We start from the raw sequence: 15,335 nt of genomic DNA, 5'->3' as shown, positions 1-15,335 counted from the left end.
TTTATTCCACCCACTTCTGCTGCTCGAACTTTACTACTTTTTTTTACCACTCATCTTCTGCTAACCTCACTGCTTCCGGACTGCTACCCCAAGTCCCTCTTCCCCTATTTACCCACCTTTTCCACTACCTATTCTGCTCCCTTTTCTTTTCATGCTCTAATTATCTGTGCAAATTAACAGAGTACATTTTACAAAAAATAAAAAATGCTGCTCAGCAGTAACAACAATATTCCTCCAGACTGTTTTGGGATTATCCCAAAAGCAGGGTTTAAACTCTCACTATGGAAGAGGCTGTGGTTGAGATACAAATCTTTCAGCTGCAATGACAACAGACTGGAAACATTCTCATCCTAATGGATGTTTTGCTGTTTTATTAATGGATAATGATGTGTTTTAAGGCTGACACTTCCAGTGCAATACTATGGTTTTATTTGAAAAAGTAGTTAAAAATTGTATTTTTCTCACCGTAAGCAGTTCAAGCAGACTTGCAGCATTCTGCTTTTCCTCTTCTGTTCTTGGTTCTTTTACATTCATCTCTTCCAGCTCATTTTCCTGCTTTAAAATATTGTCTATATATTCCTGGTAGAATAATGAGAAAGAACAAGAAAGATGCAGATGTTTTCTTTCCAGAGGCAGACTTAGGGGTAACATATACAGAGAAAAGAGTTTGTAGAAGTAATGGACGTATATGCTTCCTCTCAATGTCATAAAGGCCCTTTCTGTGAATTTGTGTGAATGGGTTATATAGATATCTAAAGGTTTGCATAGAGAAATAGTTTTTAGAAAATCCAACGCATCAAAGAGAGGGGTACATGCTGAGTAGGTATCAGGTGAAAGCTGACCAAGGACTAATCAACTCTGAAGACTAACAACACTGTTGAATCTGCAAAAACTAATATGCTAAGGACATCAAGAGTCTCTTGAATCTCTAGCAAGCCACTAGCACACACTAGATTCCACAATGAACCGTGTGACTTGGACCACATCCACCAGCTGTCTAGGTGCCCCTGGCCCATCAGTGTGACCCCCTGCTTCCAAGGCAGGTAGATTTGGCCTCCCTGCACCAGCCAGGCAACTATGAGTGAGCGTGCAAGTGTCTGAGTAAACCATGTGAGTGAATAAAGGAATGTGTTGAGTAAATAGCTGCTATTAATAATAATCAATTATATTATTAAGATCAGTTTATGAATAAAAGGTGTTCCAGGATTGTTTGTGATCTATATCTCCCTCCTGTTTGATCTCCTATTAGGGAAAAGGAAATTTACAACATCATAATTGAAAAATTACATTCAGAAAAAAATTGGAAGCTCTGCTTTTAGACAAGTGTTTACTTTGTCAGAATCACACTAAGTGCTTTTATTTTCCCAGACTTCTTTATGCTTTAGAAGATCAGTTGGATGGAAAAAAAGGGTTCTTACAGAAGGTTGTCCTAACACACAACTCTGCTAGAAAGCTATATGCAGTATCAAGCTTAGTGAATAGACAAGGTTTGCAGAAGCAATCTGTTTCCAGTTCCAGTTCTTCATTCCTTTATAGCTCTTAAATCTTAAAGGAGATGGAGAAAGCAAGAATACCTTTTTCTTTAGATCCTGATTTAATTTTGACAAAGTGTATATTTGACTAAAGATTGAAGATATCTCTTTTTGGAAAAATCCATTGATTAATACTGATATATGAGCAATGAGGATATTTCCATTGCACATTAACACAATGATTACAAATTTTTCTCAGTGACAATAATTACAATTCTTCCTTCCCAATGTAACAAACAGCATTCTTCTTTCTCTAACAACATATCTGGTTAATAGACTTACCTTGGGATTTTGGTGTGGAATTTTTTTTACAGTGTTGCCTTTGAAAGACCAGTATGCACATTAAAGAATAATTTTTATATATTTATAGACTGTAAAAGGGTAAAAATTAATTCTAATAGACTAGCACATCCCAAACATCCCACAGCTGAACAGCTGTCAATGTTTTTTTATTGTAAGCATGTCTTCTTTGAAATGTAATGCAAAAAAAACCCAACCCTGACTGGCTACAACATGCTACTACCTTCAAAAATTTCACATGCTGTTAACTTTCAAATTTAGTCTGCAATGATGCTATCAGTATATGTTAAATGAATAAATTATAGAACACATGTATTTTGTTATTTTCTATTTGATAAGTAAGAATGAGTTTTTAACTCTAAAATATCTTCCAAGAGCATCTTCATAATGTGAATTAAATAAATCGAAGTTTTCTACCAAAGCTGAGAACTATGAAGATGCTGACAAGGATCAACTGCAGAACTTTCAGTTTCCATCTCAGGACACTTGCACATGAGGTGTAGCTTGCACCTTGTTATGAACCACTTACTCATGAGGGATGGGCACACACTGTTAGAAGGCTACAGAGCTATTTGTTAGACATTGATAGAGTTTAGAACTCAGACTTGAACCTGGAAATGTTCTGTACTGATTTATGAAAACAAATACATAACCAAAACCAGAGTGTGTCTCAGTAACCCTATCACCAAGTTAACTGTAGAATTATGGTGGGTTAGCAATTCTTGTACAACTTTATACATTTAAGTTTTTAAGGCTTTGTAAAGGAAAACAAACCCTACGCAAAGTAATATATCAATACTGACAGAAAGCAAACTACTTGTTAGTTCTGGATCCCACATATTTGCACAGAAAAGTAGGTTCCACAAGATATAAATGAATACAGTTGAGCTGCTTCAAAAATACACTTTTCTCAGAGCACCCATCTACATATGAAATGCTGATTGTTCTTCAAAGTAGCAGAAATTTTGTCTCAGGCATGTGCTGCAATTTCATGTCACCTAATTTGTCTATTCTCTGTTGCTCACTGAAAGAATGAATAAATGTTATTGTATTACCTTAAGGGAAAGCTGCAGCTTTTCTCTTAGTTCATCACTGAGTGGCTCATACTGGAATAGCTGACGGATTTGGAGTTTATTAGGACATTTTCGCACAGGTGCTGGCAAGCACGTCTGCTCTTTGGATCCAATGCAGAGACCCCTCCAAGTCCATGTTCTGACTGAGGGACCTGTCGTCTTTCTCTGAACATAGACAAGAACAAGCAAAAAGAGGAAGAATCTACTTATTTAAGTGACTAAATGCAGATATCAGCAACATGTGTCTCAGCTGAAAAGCACATACTGTCCTTATTGTCTAGATCTGTGGTGCTATAAAGTCAGTAGATTCTTGGGCACAAATTACCTATTCTAAAACTTATCCATCTGGCAAGATGAACTCCCCCTAAAATTGCTATATCACCCTACAAAGAGTAGAAGACAACCAAGGTGACTACATTTTTCATCCCCTATCCCTTGCTCTACCTGCTTAAGAACTGGACAATGTCACGTTGTTTAGAAATGCATTTCCCTCCCCATGACAAATATCTATTGCATAAGCATCAAAAGACAGTTCTGAAACAATTATACCTCGGGAGGAGAAAATGTGTCTCGGGTCCTTGACTGAAGATTTGGAGGAACAATACTTTCTGGTTCTTTCTTCATTACCCAGGGGGAGGCTTCAGCCAAAGGGCGGAGGATAGTAATACTTAAAACACCTGGTTCAGACACATTTTGCTAAGAATCAGTTCAAATTCAAAAATGATGGACAAGTGTCTCAAACCTCCAGATAAAAATATACTTACCTAAGTATAAAACCCCTTATTATCAAGTGGTAAATCACCATGTGAAAATGCAATACTCATGGCTACAGATAATACGGGATCACTAAGGTGATTACAGAATAGATGGATGTGCTTGGATCACTGAGGTGATTATAGAATAGTTGGAGAGGTTCAGATTACTCAGACCATGTTTAACTACTTGCTTTGAGTCTTGGGCAATGGCTCAGTTGTATAGTGTGTGGAGTATCCTAAACAAGGAAGAACAGACCATTGACCCATGTTTATTGAATACTAATCTCAGAAGTACTTCACATACAGAATACACACAATTCTTCACAATCTGATCACTGATTGGATTCCATTAGAGATGATTTATTATCTCTTTCTATCGTTCTAATTAATTTTAATGTTCTTCAAAATATTTTTTTCCAACCCTCAAATCTACTTAATCTACTGCTATGTACCCCATAGGTGGCCTTCAAAATGGGTATGACTAGTGAGGTACTTTGTCACAATAACACAAATTTTTTGAGCTTTAGTGACAAGGCAAATAGAGCCAGCATTAAGAAAAGTAGAGTATGAAGTCTGGAAAAGCAGACGTGCTACTATTATAAATGACTGCTGGTTGTGAGCAAGTTTTCTTGACTGGGATTTTCAGCGGGTATGTATCTTCTCCACCTTCCTGATCTTTCCACCTTCCCCATGTTTCTGTCTCCCTCAGAGCTTTTTCTCTTTTCCTTTTACCATAGCAAAAAATTATTTCATTCAGTTTATACAATGGGGAACCAGTCATTATTGTGCATAGAAGTAGCCTTTAAAAATGTGCAAAACCTAGTAAGAGTAGTAGGTAGGATAGCTGTTCTCCATCTTTGATAAGAATGTCTTAGTACTTTACAGCTTGAAACAAACTATCCTTATCACACATCAGGATACCCATATGTTTCTGCCTTTTTAAAGATGTATTTGTTTTCTTAGGCCACAATGTATTTTATAGCAACACAGTAACTCCAACTAACTTGACAATGATAACCAGTATTTCAGGATGTAACTTCTTGGATTGCTACTGTGAGGTGGTTGGTGTCAGGCACTACCAGCATCCCCCATTTCAGTCATATTTTTCCAGATTCTTAGTAACCGTATCATTTCCAACAGACAGCCTGAGAGTCAACATCAGAGTATCATTGTCTTTTCTGATAAATAGAGCTAGAGGATTAATGAAGACTGGACACATTCAATGGTTTCGATGGTAAATACACAGAGAATCTATGCATATGGTAATCACTTTTGTTTGCATGTCTGAGAGCAGATTAAGACATGCCAGTTGTTTGTTCACTTATCCCTTCGCAGCGTCATTCAGTTAATTCTCTGCTTCCCAGAGTTTTCCACAAGCTCCTTCCTCCCCCTGCTTCACTGTCAGAAATGTGGGCACCTCTCTTCGTATGGAAAAACATTTTCAAATTTCCCATCCAAATAAGAGTTTTAAAATGTCTGACTTCACCTTTGTAATTATTTCTGTTATTAGTTGACAGAAAAGAAATAAAATTTTCCTACCTGGACATTCTTGTACAGGATCCTGCAAGACAGCAGCAGCAGGATCACCAGAGACTTCAGCAAGATACTTGTGTACATCCCTGCTCCGCAGGAGCTCAGTTCCAGAACCATCTGCGTAGACGACGAAGAACCTACACAGCCAGTCACACACATTGGATTGTATTGGGCACAGGAGGCAAGGTGTTGGCAGTGGGGATCTGCAGGGCGGCCCCTGCGAGGAGAGGCCAGGGGCTGCCCTTTGCTGGACAAAGATGGTCCCAGCCAGCTCCAAGTTTCCCTGCAGAACACAGCTGAGACCCGCAGACAAAATGGTGGCACCTCAGGGAAAATGTGTAAGAAATCAGTAAGGCCAAATGCCAGGTTCTGCACTTGGGCCACAACAACCCCCAGCAGTGCTACAGGCTTGGGGAGGAGTGGCTGGAGAGCTGCCAGTCAGAGAGGGACCTGGGGTGGGTGATTGACACCCAGTTGAACAGGAGCCAGCAGTGTGCCCAGGTGGCCAAGAAGGCCAATGGCATCCTGGCTTGTGTCAGCAATAGCGTGGCCAGCAGGGACAGGGAAGGGATCTGACCCCTGTGCTCGGCACTGGTGAGGCCGCTCCTCGATGAGTGGGTTCAGTTTTGGGCCCCTCACTCCAAAAAGGCCATTGAATGACTCGAGCGTGTCCAGAGAAGGGCAACGGAGCTGGTGCAGGGTCTGGAGCACAGGTCTGATGGGGAGCGGCTGAGGGAACTGGGGGGGTTTAGTCTGGAGAAGAGGAGGCTGAGGGGAGACCTCACTGCCCTCTACAGCTCCCTGAAAAGAGGGTGCAGAGAGATGGGGGTGAATCTCTTGAACCAAGGAACAAGCCATAGGACAAGAGGGAATGGCCTCAAGCTGCACCAGGGCAGGGTCAGAGTGGCTCTTAGGAAGTATTTCTTTGCAGAAGGGGTTGTTGGGCGTTGGAATGGGCTGCCCAGGGCAGGGGGGGAGTCCCCATCCCTGGAGGGGTTGAAGAGTCGGGTTGACCCAGCGCTGAGGGATCTAGTGGAGTTGGGAACGGTCAGTGTGAGGTTAATGGTTGGACTGGATGATCTTCAAGGTCTTTTCCAACCTAGATGATTCTGTGGTTCTGTGATTCTGCGAAACAGCAAAATGCTGCACAGGCAGTGACGAGTGAGGGAAAAACTATGAGAAACAGTCCTGCAGACACCAAGGTCAGAGAAGGAGGAGGTACTCCTGGTGCCAGAGGAGGTATTTCCCTGCAGCCTGTAGACAGGACCATGGCAGTGCAGATGGGTATTTCCTGAAGGAACTGCAGCACACAGAAAGCCCATGCTGGAGCAGGTTTAACCAAAAGGACTGCAGCTCATGGGAAGGACCCACAATAGAGCAGGGTAAAAGTGTGAGGAGGAAGGAGAAGCAGAGAGGAGCTGCTACAGACTGATCACAACCTCCCATCCCCTGTGCTGCTGGGATGGGGAGGAGGTAGAGTGGTCTGGAATGAGGCAGAGATGTTGAGTCTGAGAAAAAGAGGGGATAGGGAAAGGTGTTTTCGTCCTTGTTTCTCACCATCCAACTTTATTTTAATTAGCAATGAATTAAATTAATTTTCCCCAAGTTGAATCTGTTTTGCATGTGACAGTAATTGGAAAGTGATCTCTCTGTCTTTATCTTGACCTTTTTCATCTTATTTTCCCACCTTGTGCCATTGAAGAGGGGGAGTGAGAGAGCGGCTGGGTGGATGTTTGGCAGCCCACCACACTGATCAAACTCAATGGCTTTCAAATTGCATTCCTTTCTTGATGACAAAAATCAAAAAGTACTGTGATGACATGACAAGAAAGTGGAACTCCAAGATGATGATGTCAAATGTACAAATACAGAGTACTGCACAAAGGAAGCACAAATATACAAACCCTGTACCTACAGTGTGGTGAAGAAATAAAGTGTAAACCTATGAATCCAGTGCAGTTTACCTGGGAACATGTTCATCATAAGTGATAGGTATGTTAACTTCTGGGATTACTGATGCTGAACTTCTGTCTTCCTTGTCATCAGAGCTAATGCCAGGAACACACACAGATGTGCTGCCATCAGCCATGACCTGTACCAGAAATTACATAAAATGACTTGAGTTACATGATACCTTTAAACAGTAACTTGGTGCTGAACTGTAATATGACCTAGCTCAGTGAAAGAGACAGAAGAACCATATTTCAGGTTAAGCAACCCAGAATTCACAGGAAAAAGAAATGAAGAAGAAAACTATGCTAATATCACATGCTGATATTTAATGAATGCTCAAGGAGTGTTAGCTGTCAAATGGGGCAATTCATGCTTACATTCCTTCTTCAGCATATATATCTGCAGGCATCAACAGGCAACTTCACACAAAAATACTCACTGGTCAAGTCAGGTAACTGTATACTCAGACAGGTACTGATGTACCTCTGTGAGGTATATATGTATCTATGTATATACACCTACACACAGAGATATATACAAATATATACATAATTATATATGTCTATATGCTAATACGTCGGTTAATAATTACATGGTACATACCTATATAAAGGTATACATATAAATATACATGTCTATATTTATAAATGTGTATATACATACAAGTATGTGTATATATTCATCTATATATAGATGTAAGTAAATGTATTAATATATACCCCATATATACACACATTTATATACACGTTGACATATGAAGAGATATAAATTATATATATGCATTATATATATTTACCTATATATAGCTGGTGTATATATATGTACATATGTATATATACGTACACATATATGTACATACGTATATGTATATATGTGTATATATATGTCTAAATATATACACATCTATATACATGTTGATATATGAAGACATATAGTTAGATATAGATACAGATTTTATTCTATTTACCTGTATATGCTTATAGATATATGTAGGATATATGTATAGAGGGGTCCCTTGTTAGGCATTACTCACTTTAAAAATATGATAATACTAAGTGAATTTCTACAGTTATTTCCTTCTTGTGATTATTAACTTATATGCCATTAACATATGCACACAAGGTATAATAATGCCTTTAATTCTTAGTATAGTCAGTTAAGGACAGATGCCTTTGGAAGATAATTTAAACCAGAGTGATGCAAAGGGTGGCCGCATGAACTGAATCTGTCACACCCAGTCCATGACCATTTCGCTGTAGTCTCAGATGTGACTAGGACAGAGGGAAAACCATTCCTATTATACCTGCACCCAGTTGCCATCTCTACCAACATTAATTGTACCTTTCTTTCTACACTCTCCATATTCCCTGTGATTAGTGTTCCCACAATACCTTCAACTGCCCCACAGCCTCCTCAGCCTCCAAAGTATCAGCTGAGAAAAGGAAGGATGTGCTACAGAAGTTCTTTTGAATTGCATCGATTTTATATCTTTAAAATTTCTTCCACTCTGTTAATCAGTTCAAAATTTGTTAAGGAGAGACTGACAGATAGCATAGATCGATACAAGCACTTTCTTCAGCCTAGGAAACCAGGTTAAAAACTGTATTATAATACACGTGTCCAGCTGAATCTCAGTGCCGTTTCACAGGTATCTGGGAAAATGGTAATGATAACAATTGCAACAATAGAAAGTATACGCTGAAGATGTCACATTTACAATCTTTAATTAGAAAACAGTATGTACATCACAGACACTTAGATGATGTTTCCTGAACTCAAAAGTAAGTATTAACCTAGCTCAAAAATCTCCCTTAGATGTGAAAGGATCACAGCACAATCGGTTTGACTTTAAAGACTGAATCATTACTTTTACAATATTTGCTTTATCAGGCAGATTAGAGTGTTTCTGTGGGCTTCTGAAAAGTCAGTATCCTATCTCATTTTTAATTCTCATTTGCAGAGATAATTTTTTGCTTTAAGACAAGTCATGTTAATTAAAGTAGCTTTACAGGTAAAGTAAACTCTAGATTATATGTTTTATTTCAGTCTCTCTAAAAAGGTAGAAATAACAAAAAAGGGAAACCTATCACATCCTCAAGAACATTTCAGAGACCTGATTCAGAAGCTTTTCCTTCTGGTTAGCTGGGTTACTTTAAGAAAAAGTACTACAAGGCTACAAGCTGACTCTGAGAGATGTTTATAAGATAAAATTACTTGAAATGCAGAAACTTGTTTCCTTCCATGTATCTTACCTTGAAAAGATTTCCTTCAGGATCCATCATCTCACAAATAGTGCTGGAAGTGTGTTTCATAATGTATCTCCCTGCTTGTTTCTCTTCTTTTTTGTTGATGAAACCGTAAACTTCATGGGTATAAACTACTGAGCAGTCTTCATCAATGAAAAGAGAACCTGCCTTGACAGGTAAGACCTATCACAGTAAGAGGAGAAGAGGTTCAGTCCTGAATGGTGAGCTCTTCAGTTTAGAAGTACCATGAAAATGAAGAACAGATGCAAATCAAGAGGAGAGCTCTCGGACCTTTGCTAGTGAATCATCCAGTTTTGAGGGACTAGGGGGAGAGAAAGAAGGAAGTTGAGGTCAAGGAGTCAGGCCGATGTTAGTCTCTGTAATACTTTAAATTTAAGCTTGTGATTTAAACATACATTCAAACAGTTGTGAGGAAATATCATAGAATATCTCAAGTTGGAAGGGACCCATAAGGCTCATCGAGCCCAACTCTCTGCTCCTTGCAGCACTACCTAAAACTAAACCATATGACAAGAGCTTCATCTAGATGCTCCTTGAACTCTGGCAGGCTTGGTGCCATGACCCCTGGGGAGCCTGTTCTAGTGACTGACCACTCTCTCAGTGAAGAACCTTTTCCTAATGTCCAGTCTGAACTTCCCCTGACACTTTCCTCATGTCCTATCGCTGGTCACCAGAGAGAGATCAGCATGTCCCCCTCCTTAAGGAAGTTGTAGACTGTGATGAGGTCACTCCTCAGCCTTCACTTCTCCAAGATGAATAAACGAAGTCACTTCAGCAGCTCGTAAGTCTTGCCTTTGAGACCTTTCACCATCTTGGTCACCCTCCTCTGGACACAGTCTAATAGTTTGACGTCCTTATATTGAAGCACCCAAAACTGCAGACAGTGCTTGAGGTGGGGCCACACCAGTGCAGTGTAGAGTGGGACGATCACCTCCATCAATAGGCTAGCTATACTGTGCTTGATGCACTCCAGGACACAGCTGGCCCTTTTTGCTGCCAGGGCACACTGTTGACTCATATTCAACTTGCATCATCCACCCAAACCCCTACATCACTTTCCATGGGGCTGCTCTCCAGTCTCTCATACCCCAGTTTATATGTGTAACCAGGATTACCCTGTCTCAGGAGGAGAATCTGGCACTTGCTCTTGTTAATTTCATACAGGTGATGACTGCCTAGTCCATCCAGATAGGCCTCTCTAACCTTGAGGGAGTCCACAGCTCCTCCTAGTTTAGTATTATCATCAAACTTAATGTACATTTGATTCTTGCATCCAGATCGTTTATAAAACCATTAAAGAGCACTGGCCCTAAAATTGAGCCCTGGGGAACCCCACAGGCTGCCAGACTGATGTAATCCCATTTACTGTAACTCTCTGACCCTGACCCATCAGCCAATTGCTCACGCAACGTATTATGGACTTGTCTTGCTGTGTGCTGTCCAGAAGGATACTGTGAGAGACAGTAACAAAAGCTTTGTTAAAATAAAAAAAACCCACATCCACTGGCCTCCTTTGGTCAACTACATGGATGACACTGTCATGAAAGGAATTTAAGTTAGTTAAGCAGGACTTTCCCATTGTGAACCCATGCTGGCTATGACCAATGACTGTATTGTCTCTCAGGTGTTTTTCAGTAACTCCCAGAATAACCTTCTCCATAATTTTACCAGACACTGAAGTGGGACTGACAGGCCTGTAATTATCAGGGTTTTCCTTCTTTCCCTTGCTGAAAACTGAGACAACATTTGCCCATTTCCATTCAACTGGGACCTCTAATATCTAAAAATTGGCAGAGTATAAAAAAGATGGAATCATAAGATTTGTGAAGACTATAGAGAAGGGAGTTAAAATAGCCAAGGTGAGAGACACCGATGTCAGGGAACCTGGAACACAAAGATAAATTCCACTGTCACAAACTAAAAATAATTCCCACCTGATATGTTCCCTGTGGCTTTGCTATAACAGATGTCCCATCTCCAAAGATGGTACAACAGGTACCATCCTCACAATTTGTTGTCACAGTAGCAAACTCAGGATTCTCTACTTGTACACATTTCACCTTCCTTGTGATGGCTTCCAAGGGTTTATCTAAGAAGTAATACAGAACAGCTAGATAAGAGCACATGAACCCTGGAAGAGTCTTAGGATTCAATTTGCTTTTTCTCTCACAAGGCTGGACCTTTATCTCCTCAGTGAAAGACCCTCACACTTCATATCATCCTATGCCACACAATTTTATGTTAGGTAAACAATATGCAGCCTTCAAATTTTTGGACCGTGAATTGAATACAAGAAAATCCAAAAGCAAAACATGTCTGTAACCATCTGGCTGGTGTGGTCAGGAGAGTACTCTATAATTTATTGAGTACTAACTGCAATGATCTGGATATTTGTATCATACAAGTTGGACCACTGAAATTTTTAATGCCTGTAATACAAGCTCTAAGATGTGAAGAAATTCCCTTTCAGCATCAGAAGCCAGGGAAAACAAATCAAACTGGTAAGTTAATTTGGCCATTGCCTTTCCATCGAATAGAGAGACCCGTTTAAGATCATTAGTTTGGTTTTCAAAATCTCAGAGAGAGGTGTTCCACAACCAGAACTTTCTACTGTGTTTGAACGCAACTGTCCTGACACCCCCAAAATAAATATACACTTCATGTTAGTTACACAACTTACCCAGGGTCATGTAAGTATATCCATAGAAAGAAAGAAATTTGCTTGTTTGCTGCAATATAATTTTTGCACTGAATACTGATGAAAAAAAGACCAAGCAGACAAACTATGCCTAGACAGCACTAGTAGATTTATTATCTAGGCTACTGGCATTAGCCTCTTTAGTATATTGTGAAAATTATTTGACTCAAGATACAACAGAGATAAATGCTCCCTTTTGATTTTACCTGTTTTCTCACTATCCTCTGGTACAAAAAGTTCTTCACAGTTTTGATAAAAAGTTGTGATCCTAGTACCATCAGCATGATCTACCACTCTGCTGCCATCCAGCTTCTCAACAATTATCACTTCATCATCTCGTACAGTCATAACCTGAAAGAATGAATACTCATTTACATCAGTTCTGTGATACTTGTAACAGCAACAACAGTAAAACAGGCATTATGTACTGAAACTCTGATGAAGCTAGACTACTGCAAGCTTTATCTACTTCAGAGACCAAGGACATACAAAAGCTGAAGATTTTGAAGAAAATGTATTAGTAATAGTGTAATAATACAATCTGTAGGACATATGTTCAAAGAACAAATCCTACAACTGATATGATAGCCACCCTGTCTCTTAAATTAGTGGACAGTGCTATAGTAACACAAAAATAGTAATACCGTTCCATCAGCTGGGTCAGTTGCCTGATAGACTAAGAGTGGCTTCAGATCCATTCTCTTTGCTCCTTCAGTGCCCACTCGAATGCCTGATGGAGTTGTTGTTATCCAGGTTCCTGCCCGGTTCTCCTTAGGTTGCTCATAATTAACTGAACTCTGCACTGTATTTTGAAACAACTTGTCCTTGTTTGGGTGTGATATGCTGTTTCTGTCACTGCCTCTTCCTGCAGAAACAAAAATTTCTGTATTAGACTTGGTATTCTTTAAGGCAAAAGACAAAATTAATAAAGTGAAGAGTTTCTGTGAGTACTGGTTTTGACAGAATTGAAAGAACTGTTTATCAGGCTGGAGGAAAATTACAAGCACTGTTACTCAAAGGTGTGCCCTTGAACTAATCTTACTTAATGTGTTCATTAATGACACAGAAAAAGTAAATAGCATGCTAATGACATCTGAATATGATGTGACTTTGGAAGGAACTACCAATGCAGAAGAAAATCTGAATAGATTACATGAAAAAAAGCAATCCAAAGCTGTCCCATGACAAGTAATAGGAAATCGATACAGCCTATTAGAATTAAATTGAATGCAAAAAGGAATAATTTATGCTTCAGACAAGTTTGCAACAGTAAAAGAAAAGAAAAACATGGAGGTATCATTCATACAGAATGACTAAAAGTTACCAGTGTGAAAATATGGTGACAAAAAAAGGCAAACACAATCCTATAGTGCATCAGAAGAAAAGAGATGGAGATTCCATTATGAAAGCTAATGGAAAGATCATATTAAGAATTTGATAGAGAACTCTGGTCTCCAATATTCAAGAAAAGGAACTCTAACTAAGTGTATGCAAAAGACAGCAGCATAGTCCAGAAAGGAGTCTAAAAGTCTCACAGTGTGTACATCCTAGCAAAAAAAAAAAAAAAAGCCAAAAAGAGATGAAACTTACACTATAAATCTGTCAAGACTAAGCAGTGGAGAGAAAAGGCGGGGAGGAAAAGTGATCATAACTAAAAGATAAAGAATAAAGGATAAACACTGGTCACAGATACTGAGACTGAGAATTAGAAGATGGTTTGTCAGGGAATTTCTCATACTTCCTTCTAGTTATCCTAAGGAATATCCTAAGAACAAGGACTGGACTTGATGACTTGAAAGTCTGTTTCTGAGAGATTTTTCTCTCTGGCAGCAATTTTTATTCACATACTTTCAATAAATTATATGTTAATGAGAGGTCATGATTATTCTTTGCATTAAGGAGTGCTGACAATGATCTCGGACTACACTCTGAGGTATGAAGTAAACTTTTATTTGTTTTTTTCTTAGTCAAACAAAATAATGTTAAGAATGGTTATATTGGGACAGACAACCAATTAATAATGACCAAAGCAGGTGCCTTGGGGTACATGCAGTGAGAAAGAAAAATATAGCAAGTCCTCTGTAAGAGAAGCATTTCTCAGTACCAAGACTAAAACTGTGTAACACATAAGCAATGTTTTGACACAGCTATATTTATGAGGATTTCTTTTAAAACGCTTTGTGTTGAATCACTGCTGCCGATGTAGTTCTTATACACCCTTTTACTGAGTAGGAGAAAAAGGATTTGATGTGAAGGCAACAAATTAGCAGTATGCAGCAGCTGAGTACAGATAAAATTGTATTTTCATACTGGCAGAATTATCAGACTAAAGAAATAACCCCTTTATCAAGTTTCATCAGCCCTGCTAACTTTAAATCTGTCCCAAACACTGGAAATGTTACCTTTATTAGCACTGGTCTCAGGTGAAGGCTCTGATTCCGGTAACAGTTGCATGTTATCTGAAATTGTAGGTGGTGGTAGAACAGGGCCAGAATCAGGACTCCTACTCGTTGTGCCATCAGCAAACAGAATCTACAGCAATCAAGGACATACTAAAATCACTTCAAACACCAATAAAAAGTCTCAAAAGAATGTGTCGCAAATGCAAGAGTCACTAGAATATTGGAGGTGACGGAGGGGAAAAAAGTAAAATACTCTAAAAATGAATACAAGAAATAAAGAAGTTATCTCAAAAAGAAAGGACTGCTAATTGCTGCAATTCACTCATATAATTAATGGAGAGACTATTTATTAACAAACAGGCACTATAAAAGTAAACAATAAAGATTATTCTTTGAATGTTTAAGTGATCAAAGGTTGATGCCTTTTTTTTTTTTGGTAGCAGTGGTAATGCATCTGTATTGTCATATTGATCTGTATTCAGGTATTCCACATGTCTAGGATTACTGTTCATTTTATAGCCATCAAGACAGCTAACAAAAAGAAGTCATGGTTATTTTTCTTATTATAGCTGGCTTCGGAGATCTGCTGTCCATTACATTTAACTCTTGATATGTATGTTCCCTGTGTGGCAGCCAACAGTTGTCCCTGAACTAATTTACAGATACATTACAGATGTTCTAGGGAGAAGACAGTACAATGTGGAAAACAAATGGACAACATAAACATCTCAAGAGCTACAGTTACTGTAAGGTAATTATTTCTTCTTTTTTGAATACTTATCTATATGCAATACATTCAGGTCTTTTCTGGATCCCAGTTTA

At 39.0% G+C, this 15,335-nt stretch overlaps 1 protein-coding gene across 1 annotated transcript in view; it reads right to left on the bottom strand.

The window, feature by feature from the left end:
• SPAG17 (sperm associated antigen 17) overlaps positions 1 to 15,335 on the bottom strand; it is a 116,463-nt gene that overhangs the window by 20,555 nt on the left and 80,573 nt on the right. Inside the window, exons 27-36 of the mRNA XM_074896797.1 lie at positions 14,514 to 14,643; positions 12,756 to 12,976; positions 12,318 to 12,462; positions 11,348 to 11,502; positions 9,399 to 9,575; positions 7,158 to 7,285; positions 5,200 to 5,330; positions 3,455 to 3,582; positions 2,888 to 3,070; positions 466 to 579 (exon numbers count right to left, since the gene is read on the bottom strand). Of these exons, the coding sequence (XP_074752898.1) occupies positions 466 to 579; positions 2,888 to 3,070; positions 3,455 to 3,582; positions 5,200 to 5,330; positions 7,158 to 7,285; positions 9,399 to 9,575; positions 11,348 to 11,502; positions 12,318 to 12,462; positions 12,756 to 12,976; positions 14,514 to 14,643 (1,512 nt within the window). The remainder of the gene's footprint in view (positions 1 to 465; positions 580 to 2,887; positions 3,071 to 3,454; positions 3,583 to 5,199; positions 5,331 to 7,157; positions 7,286 to 9,398; positions 9,576 to 11,347; positions 11,503 to 12,317; positions 12,463 to 12,755; positions 12,977 to 14,513; positions 14,644 to 15,335) is intronic.

This window comes from Athene noctua, chromosome 1 (assembly GCF_965140245.1).
Source record: "Athene noctua chromosome 1, bAthNoc1.hap1.1, whole genome shotgun sequence".
Classification (NCBI taxonomy): domain Eukaryota; kingdom Metazoa; phylum Chordata; class Aves; order Strigiformes; family Strigidae; genus Athene; species Athene noctua.
This window is presented reverse-complemented; position numbering and strand designations above follow the sequence as displayed.